Source organism: Ursus maritimus, unplaced genomic scaffold, assembly GCF_017311325.1.
Source record: "Ursus maritimus isolate PB19 unplaced genomic scaffold, ASM1731132v1 scaffold_5, whole genome shotgun sequence".
NCBI lineage: Eukaryota > Metazoa > Chordata > Mammalia > Carnivora > Ursidae > Ursus > Ursus maritimus.
Genome location: NW_024426663.1, coordinates 27,758,475 through 27,780,022, shown reverse-complemented (window position 1 = coordinate 27,780,022; position 21,548 = coordinate 27,758,475). Strand labels below are relative to the sequence as shown.

Here is a 21,548-nt window from a genome sequence, read left to right as displayed (position 1 = left end):
ATGGCTGTGATCCAAAGTCCACATGATATATTTACTGGGCAGTGAATTACATAGTTAAAACAGAAATGTACAAGGTAGGAATAGGGTGAAAGTGGTTGCTTGGAAATAAGGTCAACTAGGGATCAGAAAGTTAAGTATTTTGAACTTTTTTCCCACAGGTATGAGGAATTTACTGAGATTTTTTGAGTAAGGAATGGGATGATGGAAAATTTTAGTAAAGTAGGTCTGGAAAGAGGAGTAGAGTAGGTTAAGGATAGGGGAGGGTGGGAGGTAAACATTAGGAAGCTAATGAAATAAACTAGAGTTGACGTGATAAAAAGCTAGGTCAGGGTGGTAGTAGTAGTGATGGAGAGGGCACAGATGCCAGGTGCCCATTATGAAAGTCCTGGTGACCACAGAATAAACCTGAGTGACTGGGTGAGCCATGGGAGATCGGGGAACAATCTCATTAATGGTAGGTGGTGAACTGAATCATTCCATACTGGGATGTGTTATTATATTTTATATCCTGACTTCAAGTTTTAAACTTTATTTTGCATACTTACCTATGTTTGATATGGATGGCAATATTTATCTGTATACTTGAATTTCATATTAACCATTATCTAGTCAAAATAGGATATTGACTTATTACTATGTGTAATTAATACAGTGTTACTAATATGTGTATTATTATTAATAATATTATTACTTACTTTAGATTATCAGACCAGGATGAAGAGGGCAAGACCAAGCAGAAGTGTATCATATCTGACCCCTCCTTTTCCATGGTGACAGTCCAACGGGAAGATAGTGGAATAACCTGGGAGACCAATTCAAGCAGGTCTTCCACTCCTTGGGCCTCAGAAGAGAGTCAGACTTCTGGGGTGTGTAGTCTGGAAGGGTCAACTATGAGTTCTCCTCCAGGGAATGTTTCTTTTATTGTGGATGAAGTTAAAAGGGTTCGGAGAAGAACACCCAAGTCAAAGCGTGGCTCACCATCACTGCGTCGGAAAGGCAACAAAAAAAGAAATTCTCTTGAATCTCAAGGCGTTCCAGCAAACACAAAAGATAATCCTTTAATTTCAGAAAGCCAAGGACTAAGCACCCAGAAAGAGAAGTCATCTACTGGCATTTATGATAAAACGAGAAAAAAGAAGACCACCTCCAATACACCTCCTATTACCGGGGCAATATACAAAGAACACAAGCCCTTAGTGTTAAGACCAGTCTACATAGGAACAGTACAATATAAAATTAAGATGTTTAATTCGGTTAAAGAGGAATTAATTCCTCTACAATTTTATGGAACATTGCCAAAGGGTTATGTAATTAAAGAAATACATTATAGGAAAGGGAAAGATGCATCCATTAGTCTAGAGCCAGATATGAGCAATCGTGATTCTAATATAGTTTCTCAAACAGGCAAATTAGTAGGCCAAAGCATAGAAGATGATAAGATAAAAGAGCTTGCTTCACCCTGGAAAGCTGCATTCTCTAAAGGATCAGAGTCCTTGACCTCCTCATTCAGTCACGAAGATGAAAAGAAAATTTATGTTGATTCTCCCCTAAAGGCCGCATCTACCACCAAGCACACAGTTTCCTCTTATGCAAGTAATGACACAGCAGAACAAGAAATACAGCTCAGCCCTCCTCAGTCAGTGCCACAACAGCCAGGTAATGAAGCAAAACTCCATGAAATGGAGCCTTCCTCTCTCACACCTGATACACCTACAACCGGGTTCCTGGAAACAGCGAAGGAAGAAGTTGAGCCGGATTCACAAGAAATTGTGACTTTAGAGCATGACTCTTCAGTGTTACCACCTATAGTGGATGAGGTAAAGAAGGAAGATGTGTATTCTGTTGACCAGTCCATTTCATTGGAGGCAGAAAAGGACTCTTCAGAAACAGGCGCACCAGGTCTGCCAGCATCCATCAAGGAAGATTTTGGCCCAGAGACAGAAGAGCTGGACCTGACCTCACCAGAAAGGGCAGAAACAGTCTCTGAACAACAAACCCCTTCTCATCTTGATGTCAAAGGAATGGAGGAAGAACACGTGCCTGAGCCATCCACTTCTCTTTCTGAACCTCTAGTGTTAGAAGAACCAGAGAAAGAAGAAGTTGAAACTTCTCTACCGATAGCTGCTACCCCTGAACCTGAAGATTCTAATTTAGTGGAAGAAGAGATCATAGAACTTGAATACCCAGAGAGTCCATCTATTTCCGAGAAGGCCTTCTCACCACATTTGGCCGCTGAAGTGGAGCAGAAAGAAGAGGAGATCCTTTTACCATCACTGAAAACATCCACACCTGAACATGTTGCTTCATCTGAGGAAGAAAGAGAGGAAAATGAGTCTGTTTCTACTGATTCTGCTTTTGTATCAGAGTATTCAGTCCCACAGGATTTGAACCATGAACTAGAGAAGCAAGAAGTTGAGCCAGTTTCTCCATCCACTGTAAAAGGTGTATCTGACCATGCAATTTTTTCAGAAGAGGAGAATGGGGAATTTGAGCCTTTGGCCACTGCATCTGAGCACTCTCTCTCACCATCCACAACTGAGCAGACTTCTGAATGCCAGTCCCCTCTGTTTTCAGCAGCTTTCTCGGAACACGTGGTCTTGTCTGGAGAAGAGGCTTCAGAAAGTGGATGTTACACACCAGATTCCACATCTGCTTCTGAATATTCAACTCCATCACAGGCAACAAAAGAGCCACCGATGAAAACAATTGACCATAAGTCCCCATTAAAGTCAAAAGATGTTTCTGAGCACACGATTCTATCAGAAGAGAAGGAAGACACTGGACCATATTCCCTAGATGTGGCCTCTGTATCTGAAAGCTCTCTCTCACCATCCACAACTGAGCAGACTTCTGAATGCCAGGCCCCACTGTTTTCGACTGCTACATTGGAAGAGGCAGTCATGGCAGAAGAAGAGGATCTAGGAAGTGAGCGTTTCACAGCAGATTCAACATTTACTTCCCAAAGTGCAGTTCCACCAAATGCAACACAGGAATCCCCAAAGAAAATAATTGATGATGTGTCCCCATTAAAATCAAAAGGTGTTTCCGAACACATGATTTCGTCAGAAGAAAAGAAGGAAGACACTGGACCATATTCCCCAAATGTGGCCTCTGTTTCTGATCACTCTTTCCCACCATCCACAGCTGAGCAGACTTCTGAATGCCAGGCCCCACTGTTTTCAACTGCTACATTGGAAGAGGAAGTCATGGCAGAAGAAGAGGACCTACGAAGTGAGCGTTTCACAGCAGATTCAACACTGACTTCCCAAAATGCAGTTCCACCAAATGCAACATGGGAATCCCCAAAGAAAATATTTGATGATGTGTCCCCATTAAAATCAAAAGGTGTTTCCGAGCACATGATTTTGCCAGAAGAAAAGAAGGAAGACACTGGATTGTATTCTCCAAATGCGGCCTCTGTCTCTGAATGCTCTCTCCCACCATCCACAGCTGAGCAGACTTCTGAATGCCAGGCCCCATCATTTGCAGCCACCCCATCTGAGCATGTGGTCCTATCAGAAGAGACAGTAGAAATAGAGCGGTACACACCATCCTCCACCTTGACTTCTGAATTTTCAGGACCACCATATGCAACACTGGAATCACAGGAGGAAGAAATTGTCCACAGATCCTCTTTAAACCTAAAAGGTGCATCCTCACCCACGAATTTCTCAGAAGAAGAGCAAGACATTGGACCTTTTTCTCCAGACTCAGCCTTTGTGTCAGAATTCTCATTTTCACCCTATGCAACTCAGGAAACAGAGAAAAGAGAATTTGAATGTGATTCTCCAATATGTTTAACGTCACCATCTGAGCACACTATTCTGTCAGATGAAGACACTGAGGAAGTTGAACTTTTTTCTCCAGACTCAGCATCACAAGTTTCAATCCCACCATACAGATTCCCAGAAACAAAGAAAAATGAATTTGAGCATGATTCACTGGTAACCGCAATATCTGCTTCTGGATATTCTTGCTCTTCAGAAGCAGATGAGGAAGACATTGTGCCAACAGCTGCCACACCCACACCTGAGCACCTCGGTTTATCACAGAAGCAACAAGCCAAACCTTCCCCTTTGATGTCTGCACCCGAAGACTTGAGTCTGCCATCCTCAACAAATAAAAGAGAGATCACAGAAGTTGAGCCCGATGCTCAAACAATCTCAACATCTGTATCTGAATATTTCATTTTGACACAGCAGCAGATAACTCAAGCATTTTCAGAACCTGAGTCTGAAGACTTGATTTCACCATATTCAACCAGTGAAACAGAGAAGGGAGAAATTCAGACTAGTTCATCAGTAGCTGCAACACCTGTTTCTTTACCTGCACAATCATTTCCAGTAGAGGAAGACACCAAACCTGTTTTGCGTTCATCTCAATATTCAGTTTCACCTGATACAGTCCATGCACTTCAGAAAGAACAAGAAGCCAAAGCATCACTCACTTCAAAAGCTGCAAATGAACAGATGGCTTTGTTAAAAGTTAAAAGTAAGGAAGAAATTGTGCCTGATTCTCAAGAAGCTACAGCACATGTATCACGGGATCAAGAAATGGAGCTTCAGCCTCCAAATGTTCTAGGGTCTGGGATGAAATATTCAGTTCTGCCTGACTTGGTAGATGAGCCAAAGAAGGATGTGAAACCCAATTTAGCTCCAACTGTGACATCTGAACTAGAACAGAGAATGTTGTCAGAGAATGAGCCTGAAGTAATAAAACCATATTCACCTCTAAAGGATACGTCTTTATCTGGACCTGAGATTTTATCAGCAGTAAAAATGCAAGTGAAACATGACTCTAAAATAGCTGATACATCTAGAGTGTTGCATTCAGCTCCCCCAGGAGTGCAAGAGGAAGCTGAACATGGTCCACCCGCACCAGAATTTTCGGAAGAAATAAAGGAAGAAATTGAACACAGTTATTCAATAATGACAACATCTGTAACTAAGCATGATTCAAGCTTAACCAAGTTAGGAAAAGAAGAAACCCCAACAGATTTATCTTTTACCACCCCTACAGAACATCCAGTCTTAACAAAAGTAGAAAAGAGTGAATCAGGAAGTGGTTTGCCACCACTGGTGACATCTGTAGATGAGCATTCGCTTCTCACAGAAGCAGAGAAAGAAATTAAATTTGATTCGCCTGCAAGAATATCCTCTCTATCAGAGCATTCTTTGTCCGAGGTAGAAACTGAAGAAGTTAAACCTGGGTTGCCAATAACCGAAGCATTATCTTCTCAGCATTCAGATGTATCAAAGGAAGAGAGGGTGGAAAATGAACAAGGTCTTTCCTTTCCTACAGTCCTTGACTCTGAACAACTGGTTTTGTCACAGGAAAAGAATTCTGTGTCTGCCTCAGAGGTGTCAGGGCCTGAACATGTGCTTTTGCTCAACCAAAGTGGTGAGGTGAAGAAAAAAGAAACTGAACTTCCTTCCTCACAGAACATGTCACCTGTACCCAAACATATAGTTCCAAAAGACAAAAATGAGGAAATGGAAAGTTCGTCTCCTGAGCTGGAAAATTTAGTGTCAGCGGACTTAACTGTGACCCCCAGAGATGATAAGAACAAACAGGCAGTGAAGCCATCTTCTACAGCTCAGGGAGATTTCCTGTCAGAAAATCTTGCTCTGGCAGAGCTTTCTTTGGAACTTGAAAAGAAACACAAGCCACACCAAGTATCAGAGTTACCAAGCACTGAGTCAGAATTCACTCTTAGTTTAGGTGGGCAAGATGGATCCGTAGATAAAAAACAAATAAAATCTCCCATAACTGAAACAGGGGATTCTGACTTAGAAAAGGGCCTCACTGAGCTTAGGAGTAGAGGGGAAGGAAAAGAAGAAAACAGAGAACATCATGTGTCAACTACAGTTGACCCTGAAATTCCAGAGGTTTCATCATGCCTAAGGGAGGAACCTCAGATTCAGGAAATCAAATCTTTCTCCCCCAAGGTAGTCAGCTTAGGGTCAAAAGAAGCATTGACCTCTCTAGTTGAAGGAGACAGCACCGAGGAACTTCAGCCACATACCTTTTCTTTAAAAGGATTATCAGAGAAGTCCAACCATTTAGCTGACATTAAAACGGGAGAAAAACAAGAAATAAGCCCATTACTGTCAACAGGAAATTTGAAGACACAAGTGATAGGAAATATTGAAACGAAACTAAATGAAGAAACAGACCAACCAAATTCATTCCATGTGCCCCAGAGTATAAGAGAACCATCAAAGATTGTTTCTTCTGACCTTGTGGAACAAGAGAAGCCTGGAAAAGCACTTCATTCAGATCAAGCTGTTCAATTACCTGATGTAAGCATGTCTTTTGCAGATAAACAAGATCTAAGTGTTAAACAAGTTTTATTTATGAAAGAGAATTTGCCTTTGGAAGAATCAAAATCATTTATGACAACTGAGCATGCAGCTGTTAAAGAAACACAAATGCAAGAGGCCCTTTTTGTCCCAAAGGATGAAAGCTGGATGCTGGAAAAACCAGGAAGGGATCTGGCCAGTCAACATGAAGACAGAATACTGGGATCTGTGGAGCTGGGCTCCTCTGGCAGTAATGATTTGATGACAGGGCAGCTCAAGGCCGCTGTACTGGATAAAGACCATACATGTGAAACCAGAAAGCAGCTTCTGCCACATTCTGCTGAAGAATCTCCTTTATCATTACAAGAGCCAGTAGCTACTCTCACTACCTCCAGTGGTGACATAGAGACCTTATCAACTAAAACTTACTCAACTGAAGAAACAAAGCTGGCTCCCAAACCAAAATCTTTAGTTCCAACTGGAAATGTAGAGAGAGATGAAGCAGAGGGGAAGCAGATCTTCTCTTTTGTGGGGAGTGAAAGTCTGATGCCAGAGAAAGCAAACATAGAATCTTCCAGGCCTTGCAAAGAAGAAGGCAGCCAGGAAGAAATCAAACTACCTTCTGAAAGAATCCTCCAGAAACCAGTGTCTGACCCATCAATGGAACAGATCAAATCAGAAACTATTCCTTCTCCCACCAAAGCAGCGCATTTCCTGGCAGAAGATGCAGAACCTGCCTTGGGCAATGAAAAAGAAGCACACAAGAGTATATCTCCTTTACCTGGAGAAAAGCCATTAGAAGAAGCAAAAATGATTCAGTCAAAGGTTGTAGATGATGTTAATGAGAGAGGGAAGCCAGCATCTGAAGTGAAAATACCCACACCACTAAAACCCCTCTCCTCAATGCAAGAAAATGAAGAACCTCAACCCGCAGAGCCGCCTGAGGTGACACAAAAGTTGCCTAAGCAGCCAAAGGCAGCTGAGCCAGGCCTTTCTGAGGAGAAGGGAAAGAAAGGAATTTTATCTTTCACATCATGGATGTCCAGTTTGTTTTTTGGATCAAGCACACCAGATAAGAAAGTTGCTGAAAAAGATTTAGAAACTCAGCCAAGTCCATCTGTAGAAAAAGCAGTGTCTGTGACAGAGTCTGAAGGAACAGCTTCAGCTGACTCTAATGCAACCGAAAAACCAGCTGATCGCCTGTTACCAGAGGCAAGACTTAAAACTGCTGAAAAATCCAGAGGTACTTTAGTTAAATCTGGTAAAGGCCAAGACTTTGAAGAAAAACCCACATCTTTATCAAATATAGAAATTTTACAACAGCCAAAATCCAACTTTGAGGTGTCTAGTGAAAATTATGGGAAAAAAGAAATTCTAGGCTATTCAGAGGAAATGGACCTAAACTCAGTAGTTGCTTCGGCTGATGGCGAGGAACATCTTGAAATTCAATCTTATTCTCCCATGGGTGAGAAATCCACTGTGGAAGAAGTGCAAAATGCTGTTCCTCTTCATATCACTGATCGTAAAAGAGCCCAGAAGCCAGAAATTTCTGATCCATCTAAATGGAATATTTCTATTCTTAAGGAAGAGCCAAGAAGTGATCAAAAAGAAAAATTACTCCTTTCATTTGATGCAGTAGATAAGGTGCCACAACAGCCAAAATCAGCTCCATCTAGCTTCTCAAGTAAAAATATCACGAAGGAATCGGAGAAGCCAGAGACAATAATTTTGCCAGTAGAAGAATCTAAACACAGTTTAATTGATTTGGGTGAAGACAGACTGAAGAAAGAAATGCTAAAACCTACTTCATTGAAAACTTCAGAAGAGGAAATAAAACTCAGGTCTGTTAGCCCAACTGAGGAGAAAGGTGACTTGGAAATTAGATCATATTCCATGGCAGAAAAGGTGTTGGCAGAAAAGCAAGAAACTGTGGCCCCATTAGAGTTTAGAGATAACGAAATAGGGGAGGCACAAATTGCACATGGATCTAGCCTTATTAAATTGGAAGAATCAAAAGCTGCAGATGTGCTGCAAGTCTCTCAAAATGAAGACCACAAAGAAAGACATACAATAATGAAGCAGGAGAAAGAAGAAAGACAAAAGCCATCACACATATTTTCAGAAGGAAAGCAGCAGCAGGAAATTCAGCCTTATTCTGTGAATGTAGTCAGGTCTATGCCTGAAGAATCAGATATCTCCTTAAGTCCTTCTTTGGATGAAATTCAGTCATTTTCATTAGTTAAAACTATATCGGTTGCTGAAAAATCAGAAACTATGCTCTTGGAGGCTCGCCCAGAAATCGGGGAAACAAAGGCAGTAGGAACTCAACCACAACCAAGAGAAGAAAGTGAAGTTTTGGTGGAGAAAATCCTTCCAGTGGATCTTCCTTATCATGATGAAAGAGATAACCACTCTTTACCTAAGGAAGGAAATCTGATATTGGAAAAATCAAGCAGGGGTATGGCAAGTCACAATGAAGAAAAGGGACAGGTTACAGTGGCAGAGCCATCAAAAGATGGTTCAATAGATACCACAAAAGAAAGTATGAAACAAGGATCTCCATCTAAAGAATCTGAAAAGATTTTAGATCGTCCTTTTGATGAAACAAAGAGCTTAGAAACCCCACCATATTTGTGGTCATCTGTGAAATCACAAGCACTTGTTTCAGGAACTTCTTCAGAAATTAATACAGTGAAGAAACAAGAAATGCCATGGTCAGAATTGACTCCAGATAGGCATACAGTCCATACTATTCAAACATCTAAAGATCTAACATCTGAAATGTCTAAACAGTCGGTTCTTGCTTCAAAGCACCATATGGAGGTTGTGGAACATGCCCATGTAAATGAACCACCCTCTTCAGCAAGCAGCAACTATGCTCAATTTATAAAGAATGCATCAGCAATCAGTGCTGGTAGAACGGTTCCTGCTAGAGAAATATCCAAGGAGCCTGAAGTCACGTATGTAAAAGATGAAGACTTCGCAGTGACTAGTAAGCCAGCTGGACTTTCAGAAGATCAAAAGAGTGCCTTCAGTATTATTTCTGAAGGCTGCGAGATATTGAATATTCATGCTTCTGCATTTATTTCTTCAGTTGATCAGGAAGAAAGTGAACAACTGCAAGATAAGTTAGAATATTTGGAAGAGAAATCTTCATTTAAAACTATATCCCTTCATGACAATAGTGAGGCTGTTTCTTGCCATAAAACATTAAAGAATAAGTTAGAAGATTCTAATCAAGTTACATCACTGCAAGAAAATAAACAAAAGGAACCTCTTAACACAAAACAGGAGGTACCCACTGATTCAGAAACTGATGATTTCAACTTTAATCAGCCAACAGCTCCCAGTGAAGAAGATTATTTTGAAAAATATACATTAATTGATTATAACATCTCCCCAGACCCAGAAAAACAAAAAGCTCTATGGAAATTAAACGTTGAAGTGGAGCTCCCAAAGGAAGTTACAGAAGATACTGTCTCTTTCCCAGAAAGTTCAGAGGGAAGTGCCCTGGAACATGAATATGACTTGGTGAAGTTAGATGAAAGCTTCTATGGGATGGAAAAGGACTATAGCAAATTATTTCACCCAGAGACCCAGAAGCCTTTGGATATCCAGCAATCAGCTAAGAGAGATGCTTCAGAGAGCATAAATAGAGATGTGGACTCAAAGTCACCTGGGATGCCTTTATTTGGTGCAGAGGAAGGAGTTTTGTCACGAACCCAGATCTTTCCTACCACCACTAAAGCCATTAATCCCGAACTTCTGGAGGAGCCACCTGCACTTGCATTTTTATACAAGGATCTGTATGAAGAAGCAGTTGGAGAGAAAAAGAAGGAAGGGGAGACAGCTTCTGAAGGTGACAGTGTGAATTCTGAGGCATCGTTTCCAAGCAGGAATTCTGACACTGATGATGGAACAGGAATATATTTTGAGAAGTACATACTCAAAGATGACATTCTCCATGACACGTCTGTATCTCAAAAGGACCAAGGCCAAGGTCTGGAAGAAATAGCAGTTGGTAAGGATGATTCATACCAACCGATAGCTGCAGAAGGGGAAATTTGGGGGAGGTTTGGAACTATTTTGGGGGAGAAGAGTCTGGAAGAGGAACAGAAAGCTACTTACAGGGAAGGAGAATCAGTATGCCATGTGGAGACCCTTGACAATGAAGCTATGCAGGGGAAAGCTCCCATCACTGAGGAAGTCACAGTGGTTACCCAGAAGGTAAGCTATGCGGTTCCATTTGAAGACACCCATCATGTCCTGGAGAGAGCAGATGAAACGAGCAGTCAGAATAATGAAGCAGCAAGTGCAAGTCCAGAAGTCAATCTGAACATCCCAGTACAAGTGTCCTTCCCAGAGGAAGAATTTGCATCTGGCATAACTTGTGTTCAAGAAACACTGCAAGAAGAACCTAAAATAATGGTCGCATCTGAGCCAAGTGAAGACAGACTCCATGGTAGCCCTGTTCAGGATGAGTATGACTTTGCCGAATCCCTGAATTATGAAATGGTTGCTCAAGACACTTTATCAGAGGAGCTGTATTCAGAATCCACGCCTGAAGATGTGTTATCTCAAGGAAAGGAATCCTTTGAACACGTCAGTGAAAATGAATTTGTGAGTGAGGTGGAACGAAGTATGTCTGTGGAACAGAAGGAGTTGGGCATAGAGAAGACAGAACAAGAAAAATTATCATCAGAGTCAGCAGCTGAGAAGGAACAGAAGGAACCGAAAAAGTCCCAGATCGACACATACTGTTACACTTGCAGAAGCCCAATTTCTGCTGTTGACCAGATGTTTGACATGCACAAAGACCATGAGGTTGCAACACTTGATACAGCTATAAGTGCTGTAAAGGTAAAAAAGATTTTAAAGCATATAAGTACATAATAATAATACGTTTAATTTCTTTTCATATTTTCTCAATTTAAAAAATGACCAATATTTGATATATTCATATTTAGGGATAATAGTCTGAAAGAAAGTAAGAATTTTTCCCCAGGCATTTAGTTGAGATCAATTTGACAAATGTTTATTGGGTATACACTATGTGCCAGGCATTTTTCTAGGTTCTGGCAATAACAGTGTAAATAACACAAGGTCACAACCTTTGAGGGGTTTTATCTTATGGCGGTAGCCCTTAACATTATCCGAAAAAGCCAAATAATTTTATTTTTATTTTTTAAAGATTTCATTTACTTATTTGAGGGAGAAAGAGAGTGAGAGAGAGCACAAGCCGGGGGCAGGAGGTGGGGAGGAGAGGCAGAGGGAGAGAGAGAAGCAGACCCCCCACTGAGCAGGGAGCTATGCGGGGCTCGATCCCAGGACCCTTGAATCATGCCCTGAGCTGAAGGCAGGCGCTTAACTGACAGAGCCACCCAGGCACCCAAGCCAAATAATTTTAAATTGAAAAATATGCTTTTGAGCATAAAACACAATTTATTTTCTATTATCTACACTATCATTCTTTAAAAATACACATTTATATTACATTGAGCAATTTATTGCAAGTTTTATAAAATATTCAATAGTCATTTTAAATTCTGGTTTTTCTATATTTCCTCTTTGTATAAAAAATTGATATTAAAAATGGAAAACTTTTGCATTCTTTCTATGTCTATAGATTCCCAATGTTAAAATGTTAAAAAGTTAGTCACAACACATATCCTTATGCATGTTATTATCACTACTCTACTTCCCCAGAGATACAACTAGAAGTCAAGCATTTAGTCTGAGATTCTTACGTACTTTCAGTACCCTTCTAACTGGAATTCCCACTCTTCTCTCTTCAAGCCATCCTCTAATACATTAGCTGACATGACCTTAAAATGAAAGTATTCACAAGAATTGAGCACTTATTATGTGCTAGGCACTGTGTTAAGTTCTTTAAATATAAGGTATCTTTTACTCCTCATAACAAGCCTGTCATCGTCACCAATCTGCAGATAATGAAATGGGCACGGATAGGTTAAGTGGTTTGCCCAAAGTCATGGAAGACAGACTATGATTGGTACCCAGGTCTGTCTGATGCCAGAGCTCATGCTCTTGATTGTATATCCATATTGCTTGGCCCAGTGCCTTGCTAATGATGCAGTTTGCAATATGATTATTCAATTAGGTCACTGTTAAATAATTGTTAGGCCCATTTTGATTTTAAAAAATGACATATTAGAATCTTGGCATTTTTTTCCCCCAGAAAATTAAAACTTCTCAATTCTCTAACATTGGTTCTGTTTCTCCAGGATGAAATTTTGTTGAAACTTTACCTGGTAGAGTTTGGGGGTAGAGGATGGAGCAATGTTTTCTTTTTTAAAGTGAACTCTCAGGCTTCTGGATGCTTTAGCACCAGTAAAATGTGCCCTATTCTATGATGACAGTTGGTTTTGTTAACTGACAACTACTGGACACTGTCAGCAGAAAGAAGCCTTGATTTTTTCCAGCTTTCTTAATTATGTTTTATTCACCTCTGAGTTTAGCAAATTAAAAAATAATTCTGTCTAAATATTATCAATTTAAAACAAATTCCAAAAGCAAGGAGATATGTCTCCTGCTTTAAAACCATTTTAAAGTTTTCCCCCCTGATCTTCTGTAAACAGTATGACCAGAAAAAAAAAAAAAGTGGAAAACTAGTTCACTAAAGTCAAAGAGACCTGCTTCGTGTCATTAAATCAACTGTGAAGATTAAAAGTTGGTTGTCAACTTTTAAAATTAGAGATCAATTTGAAAAGTTATAGCTTGAGAATTCTCTAGCATCTTGTGAGTAGGTCATTTGTGATTATGCAGGAATTGGTGGCTGCATTTATAGACCATCCAGGTCTTTACTTCTCCCCCCTGCCACCCACTGTGGTGGCTTATCTTTTGTCGCTTCTTTTCTTCCTTTACTCTCTCCTTTCTCAGCATTTATTGACTTCCCATTCCATGTGCTAATCATTGGGAACGAAAACAAAAAGAAAGGAAGATGGACTTGTGGCTCTCTCAAATCAGTACAGCATTGTGGAGGCACAGTGTTCTGAGAAAGGAACCTTTTGGGAGTGAGCGAAATGGTGGAGTAGGACTGGGAGGGTTAGGGAAGTTGAAGCTTGGGTGAGCCTTCAGTAAGATGAGCTTCTCCAGCAATCAAGGGCATGGAGGACATTCTAGAGATAGGGAATACCACATGAAAAAGCACATAGGTGAGACAGAGTTCAAGGAAAGATGGGGCTTGTGGAGAACAGGCAAGGGCTATAGAGGGAAGCTGGCCCAGATCCTGAAGGGGCTTCCATCCGTGTAATTTCTCCATCATTCTGTGGGTAGTAAACCAGGCAGATGAGGAACTGTTATTTATGTTGTTTCTTGTTAAGTTTAGCAGGATGGATTACAGCTGGGTTTGTAACTATGGCTAAGATAGCTACCATCTTCCCCCCTCATCCATACATTTCTAGTTGGCTGTCACTCCTTGAATGTTGTAACACTTCAAAGTTTACTAGAACCTTTAGGTCTCTTTGTAGACAGTTTTCATCATTTGGTGTGCTAAACTTCTGGCCTGGTGACATTCTGATCACCTTCCCGGGGTCAGGTGATCCAGGCACATCTGAAGCCATTGGTACAACTGTGAGGAGACCATTTGGATATGTTGGACCAGTTCAGCAAAAAGTCTGCAGTCTTGGAAGACAATATATAAACATCGAGGCTTTACTAGGGAGAAAGAATTCAAATCCATAGTTTACTAAAGCAAGTATGCTTTGAACTTGCCCACTCAACAAGAAGTCCTTCCTCTTATATGAGAAAATAAACTTTCTATTGCACTCACTCACAAACGTCCTAATTGTTTATTGTACAGAATTATCTACAGTCAGTTTAGATGAAGCAGCAAAGGAAATTTAAAGATTTGTTCGTGAACATGATATAGTAACTCTCTACCAAACATACTAAATTTATAAGGAAATTAGAGCTCACTGCTTGAAGTTCTTTTCCTAAATGTCATATACTAAGTATATCTTAATCTTTTTCTTCAGGTCCAATTAGCAGAATTTCTTGACAATTTACAAGAAAAGTCCTTAAGGATTGAAGCCTTTGTTAGTGAGATAGAATCTTTTTTTAATACCATCGAGGTAAGTTACCATATACCTTTTATTCTGACCTGGTTTGTTCGTGACATCACAAGGAAATGATTGTGAGTCAAAACAATCTGAGTTAGAGATTGTGTGTGTATATGTGGTTTGCCACTGTTGGTTTTGTTCCATTAAAAATGAAGGTCTTTAAAGTCTTCCCCCTGTGTGTAATCAGTGAAACTGCTTCCTTTCAAAGGATAAACGACTTGCCCTTAAGATACATGCTTTTATTGGTGCTTACTATGATAGGGGAAATGCTTCGCATGCTTTATCCAATTTAATCCTTACAATAACCGTATAAGACAGGTGTTATTAAGATTGTTCCTATTTTATAGATAAGAAACTGAGAGTTAAGTGTATTATCCAAGGCCATAGTAAGTTGATAGTAAGTTGAGAGCCAAAATTCGACTTGATCTGAGTTCTTATTTGCTCCACCATCCTGTCCTTTACTGACCAGCTCTGTAGAAATGCTCAAAACCACTGTCTGGTGTCCCATGCCCAGGACAAATGAGTGTCTCTCATGGTACTACTGGCTTTGATGCGTTCATGCCCTCCTAGCTGCTGGCCCCTGCTCCCTCCGCAGTGAAGGGAGGTGGGGCGCAGTGCTCCATCCATGTGCAGGGATGGTCCAGGCATCCTTACTGGTCAATTAGGAGTGGCCGCGGGCCCCTGCGGAGGGCTGGTACACGGTTTTCCTATCACTAGGGCAACTATGCACCCTAGGTTGCTTGAGAGGGGTCTGTTCAACTCCTGTTGTAGATCAGCTACCACCTGCTGATTATTTCTAGTACCCCCACCAAATGTCTGTTTGAGTGACAACGGCTAGGCACCTGGATTTGTCCAGGTGGACAATAAAGTTTCTCTTACTGTGGTGGAAACTTCCCCCTCCCTGAAGAACACTCATGGACGTAGCACCCTGTCCAGTATCCTGATGCTCCCTTCCTCGCTCTATGATTTTCCTGGAATGGTGAAAACGGCACGAAACCCTCTCCACTACCTGAAGGCCGGGGACCTTCATTCACTGTGATGCCATTTTCAAGTTTTATCCTGTGTGAATGCAAGTGGACAAGTCTTACGCACAAATGTCTTTTTTTGTGTGTTTCATTAACTAAGTCCTTCCTGGTAATACTCTTATGGTGAACTTTATTGCAAAGCTAACTATGACAAAGAGGGTTGGTGGGTTGGAAACTTAGACTGTGCCCGTAATCTAGGATTCTCTTATCAGGACACCAGAGGTCAATTATTTGAAAGGTTGGTGTTTCTGTTAAAAGAAAAGAAAAGAAAAAAAGATATGAAAACAAGATTTCTTGTTTCATTCAGAAGTGGGTTTTTTGTTTTGTTTTGTTTTGTTTATATTTTAGGAAAACTGTAGCAAAAACGAGAAAAAGCTAGAAGAACAGAATGAGGAGATGATGAAGAAGGTTTTAGCACAGTATGACGAGAAGGCCCAGAGCTTTGAGGAAGTGAAGAAAAGGAAGATGGAGTTCCTGCATGACCAGATGGTCCACTTTCTGCAGAGCATGGACACGGCCAAGGACACTTTGGAGAGCATCGTGAGAGAAGCGGAGGAGCTCGACGAGACCGTTTTTCTGACTGTAAGCACCAGTTAAAACAGGCCCAGACACCGTGCATCTGCTCTTCTCACCCAAGTCTATTTTTTTGAAGTCACCTTTCAATATTCCCCAAGATCATTTATATTTCTGTGTGGGGTTTATATAATTCTGACACTTAAAAATTATTAGGGCATGCCTAATGCCTACGGAAAAGGCCCAGAAAATCCTTAAAGTCTTAACACCCAGATTCAGCTGAAGGGCACATGGAAGTCAGGTCACAGCATCATCCATTCCCTCTGTCACATGGATTGGTCACCTTCTAAGGCAGAAGGAAAGCAGCCTGAAAACCTTCCTTGTGCCATGCTTTCCCTTTGGGTGCCAGCCTGATCTCCCAGTGCCTGGCATCCTCATGCTGGCCTCTGGGCCTGTCACCCCTACTCCCTAATCTGATGTGACATCTCAGAGGGACCATTCCGCCGCCCCGCCCCCCTCCCGGGCTTCACCAAGTGGCTGAGAGTAACATTCCAGTACACCTGCAGCATGCAGAAGGATGACATAATGTGATGCCTCTCTCAGGCAACATGTCAATGTTTGTGTAAGGGTCTTCCTGGGGACCAGATTCCCTAATTCAAACAAAAATCTTCTGGACCAAGAGATGTCCTCGGGTGATCCTCAAATTGCACCACAGAGGCAGATCTTTGCTCTCCTAATTCTCTAGAGCATTCAGTAAGATGCTGGTGCTCCGTGGCACCAGGATTAACCAAGAGTAGTGTAGGCCAGTCCCACCTCTAATTGTCAAACTGGAGGAAAGCACCATCTTATGATGAGCGGGGACCTCCCTTTCAAAGCTCCCCAGTCCTCCCAGCTCTCTAGTAAAGTCTGGAGATAGAACAAGGCAAAATGGAATAATGTTAGGCTTTTGATTTGGGGATACTTCCAGCCAGGACAAATCTGAGTGAGGTGGACATGGCATCCTCGAGAGAGAATGAAAATCATTCAGCTCCTTTCTGTTTCAGGCAAAGCTTTGATCTTTTTAAAATTAGGCACCTCTTGTGAAGTGTAACATTAATGAGGTTCTTTGTGTTCCCTAAGAACCTTGCCTGTGTTTGATAAGAATATTTTCTCTCTAGGACAAATTGTAAAAAAAGAAAGCATTTTTTTTTTCCTGCTTAGAAAAGTAATATGTATCCATTTTAGAAAATTTGGAAAATACAGAAAAGCACAGAGAAGGTGTCACCCAGAGATAACTTCTGATTACATTTTAGGGATATACCTCACATTGAACAAATGTAGGTCCTTTTTCTTGCTTTAGAGAATTCTATTCTGGAAGCTAAGCCACTCGTTAATGAGTAGAGAGGAGCAGCATAAGAATTCATTGCTGGCTTTGCTTATCGTGGAGAGTAGAGCAGAACTGGAAACCAAAGCCCCCTCCATCCGTGCCCAATCCCCCTCCCCTTCTGAGCACTGATTTCCTTGCTGCCGGGCTGGAGGGCTGTAGCCATCCAGAAAGAAACAGCCTCAGGGAAGCTGAAAAGTTATGCCTTTAGAACATGCATAATCTTAAAGCTTTTGGTTGGTTTTTCTTTCTGTTGTTAATTAGTCTCTCTCTTTCTCTCCCTCCCTCCCTCTCTCTCTCTCCCCCCTTCTCATTCCCTCATAAGTCATTTGAGGAAATCAATGAAAGGTATATAAAACATGGCACAATGTAGTGGTGACTGAGAATAGCATGACTGTATGCTTTATTTTTAATATTTTAATGCTTTCTAGAAAATGAGCTGCCAATTACAAAATACATACATTTACTGAGCTACTGAATTTTCACTTTTAGACACTGTGCTTTTAAAAGCTAAACGACAGCTTTGAAAGAAAATTGCATGTGCTTTAGTTAAATAACAATTATCATAATGTAGATTTTTAACCGCTTCCTTTAGATGTGTTCTGTATTTTCAGCCTAATCGGGACCATCTTTCTTGTCATTGCATACAGAACATTGTGTAGATACTTAGACTTATTGGCTAAATATGAGCCTTTGAAAGAATCATTCATTTTTGCTTTGAGTAATTTTATGACTTATGTAATCTTAATGGAATGTTCTCTCATTTTCTCTTCAAAAGATAGGCATGCATTTATCTTTTCTGCTCAGCTAATCTAAATGGATCTTCCTCTTTTGATTATGTTTTGTCTTTGTTGCTGTCGTTAACACTCAATCTAAGGGAAATTTGTCATTATCTTAAAAGGCAAAACAGTCAACAAGAAACTAGGAAATGTGGTCTATAAAAACACATACCATTCAATCTGTATCTTTTGGAGTATCTGATATTGAACTGATCATACTCATACTGATCTGACATATTTTCCCTTTTGCCTCAGAGCAAGACCTGAGGTCCTTCCTACTAGTTGAGCCTAATGTTCTTATCATTTTTACCCCTTGACTGTCAATTTTTAAAACTATAAATTGTAAAATTGTAAAATTATAAAATTGTGGGTTTACTTCAATGCCACACTGCCGGAGCATAAAGCAAAATAAAAAATTTAGAGTTGTGATTTATCAAAATATAGAAGCCTGGTTTTTTAAGAAAACGGCACAGATAAATCCTGTTTACCTTTAAAAACAAACTATTGAATAGAATATCGTTAATAAGTTTTAAGAAAAACACTTGTTTAATATTGGCATTAATCAGTAAAGGTTTCATTACAGTGGCTCTCATAAATCAAATTACCCAGGGAACTTTAGAAAGTGCTAGCACCCTGAGTCTTACCTCTTGAGAATCGGATTTCATTGGTCTGGGGGATGGCCTGCGCATTCTTGAAGCTTCCAAGGTGATTTTAATGGGCAGACAGGGTTGAGAACCTCTGGTTTCTAACGGTCTATCCTCTGGCCCAATGGTTCCTCAAACTGGTGCCTGAAATACCGGAGCCGTTTGTTAAGCCAAAGTCCCTGGAGCCCCAGCCCAGATCCACCAGAGGAGAATCCAAGGTGGGACGAGGGCTCCGCATGTCCGCCAGTCCTCACACAGGAGTCTGAGGCACGTGAGGCAGGCCCGGAAACTCAGACTCAGGCTTTGCTCCCAGTTTTCTTTATTTTTTTAAAAATGATACATTTCTCTAGGTATTACTGATTTGTATTTTTATCTAAAAACTATAGAGATTCATAGTGCCATTTCATATCTACTGGCCAGTGTAGATGCTTTCTTTCCTTATCTGTACTGCATCTACTCATGGAACATACTGATTGATTGGCACGAACATTTGGTGAATAAAAATTGCACATGCTTTTACCTTAAAAAATGCTGCAGTACATTTTTATTTTTCTTAACCTTGGAGTATTAACTTACTGATATGAATTGACATTCATTTGATTCTAAATACCATTTCTTTGGTTTCATGCTTGAACTTGTTCATCTGTGTGTCATTTTAATTCATTATTATTTCATTGTTCAGTTGGCAATGAATTAATCTGCTGAAGCTGCATGCCACCTAAAGGAGAGTATGCTTGGGATAACCCTTATTTTTCTGTGAAGAAAAAAGACAACAACATTTGGGATTTGGTGAAGAAATATGAGCAATTAATGAAAGCCCTGTTACACACACACACACACACACACACACACACACACACACACGGTAGTGAAGCTTGATTGTTTCACCAAAAAGAAGGCTTTCAGGTCCTCAAGACAACTTCTGCTTCAGAGTCTCAATGTTATTTGTGTTTCTTTCCATGAAAAGTTCCTTTCCATGAATTCTTATTCCCCCCTTCATATTATATCTCTAAAGGCAGTGCTTGTCTAGTAAATGATTTTTCTCAACACTGAAAATACTTAAATTAAGGAATGCTGTCAAGCATATTTAGACTCAATATTTGCATATTTTGAAAAACACATTTGCTTAGAAAATGCTGGTCTGTTAAGAAGGTGCATTTTTTCTCTCTGGTTTGCTTTTTTGTATTATAATAATGAAAAAGAAGGAGAGTTCCAACCATTGTAGGACCTGCTTTTAAAAAGATGTTCACTTGCCCTTTCATACACTGATGTTAAAATTGAACAGGTCAGTGCATAAGGGAAAACTCAGACATTTTATTTGTGGTATCTACAACCAAAACTTTTGTGTTTCAGAAAGTCTCCCGTCTAGTCAGTGATGTGCATTGACTAGGCTTGGTATAGGTACTAGTCAGCATTGTTTGTTAATTCGGAACCTGTCATCCCCACCTTCTGAGCCCACAGAGCCTTCATTTAGGCCCGTGGTGTCTTCCCTCACTTAGAGTATTGTGGGCTTCTCACAACCGACCTCACTATGCCTCTGGTCTGCATACGTGCTCTGATCCTTTCTCAGACTCCTGCCAGGATATTTTTGCCTTGTAAAAACACTTCTGTGGCTCTCCTTGCCTTAAAAGATAAAATGGAAACTCTTGGTGGATATGAAGGCTCTTCACAGTCAAGCCACAAACCTCCTTTCCATTTGTTCTCTGTCTCCATTCCCCAGTTCTCAAGGCAGCCCTTGGGCCCCTCTGGCCCTCACACGTGCCGCACCCTCTCACAGCTCTGTGCCTTTATTCATGCCACTCTTCTGTCTGCAATACCCTTCCTTCCTTTCCTGCCTCAGGAACTCCTACTCATTCTTTAAGATGCAGCCCAAATGTCACCTCTCTTTGAAGCCCCTACTGACCCCATCTCTCCCAAATCAGATGATAGTGAAGTTTATTATTCCTAATACTAGTAAGTACAGTGGACACTTCTTAAAAAATCTTTTCCACTCACACTGATGAAAACATTTTATCAGACCTGAGATCCTGATATTCTCACCCGAGTGAAACTGTCCTCTACTCATTCGAAATTTGTTAAAACGCCTGCTGTGTGCCAAGTAACACAGTACAATACGGTGGTGAACAAAACAAAGTCCTCTCCTGCATGAGATTGTATTCCAGTGAAGTAGAAAGACAAAAAAAAAAAAAAAAAAGGTTAAGTTTGAGGAAGTGAAATTTAACAGAATAAAGGGTATTAGGGACACATAGTTCTGTGTGAGTAGCATTCTCAGGGCTGGCCTCTCGGAGGACCTGACATTTGAACAGAGATCTAGGTTAAGTGAGGAAGGAGCCGTACAATATTTAGGAGAAGAAAGTTCCAACACCAAGTGCAAAGGCTTGGAGGTGGATCTGTGTTGCCCAAACCAAAAAGTCCATGCTAATGAAGCTGATGGAGTTCCTCAACTCTGGCTTCATTGCTGAAATATAAGTCGAGTCCCCTGTGAGCCAGGTGCACAGAGGGGACTCCTAACCAAATTTTAGGCTCCTCATGCTAAAGTCAAATACTTTTGCAATCTCTCCTTCCCTTTTTCCTTCTTTGGAATCAACTTGTTTTGTTTTGTTTTGTTTTGTTTTGTTTTGTTTTAAAGCCCAGTTTGCGCCTGGATACAAATGGTAAGAGTTAACATCCCTCCTAAGAGGGTCATGAGTATATAAAAGCTGTTGACTTATAAACTGTGGTTTGTTTAGTCTTTCAAGAATTTATAGACTTTATCCTCCTTCACTGCTGTATGCCCAGTACCCAGAGCCATGCCTGGCACATAGTAGGTGAACATAGTTTTTGAAAGACTAAACAACAAGA

At 40.7% G+C, this 21,548-nt stretch overlaps 1 protein-coding gene across 1 annotated transcript in view; it reads left to right on the top strand.

Annotated features, from left to right (window-relative positions):
* The window catches only part of CMYA5 (cardiomyopathy associated 5), an 88,190-nt gene that overhangs the window by 33,262 nt on the left and 33,380 nt on the right, over window positions 1-21,548 (top strand). The window contains exons 2-6 of the mRNA XM_040622142.1: window positions 701-3,167; window positions 3,474-11,162; window positions 14,300-14,395; window positions 15,757-15,990; window positions 17,610-17,632. Coding sequence (XP_040478076.1) covers window positions 701-3,167; window positions 3,474-11,162; window positions 14,300-14,395; window positions 15,757-15,990; window positions 17,610-17,632 — 10,509 coding nt within the window. The remainder of the gene's footprint in view (window positions 1-700; window positions 3,168-3,473; window positions 11,163-14,299; window positions 14,396-15,756; window positions 15,991-17,609; window positions 17,633-21,548) is intronic.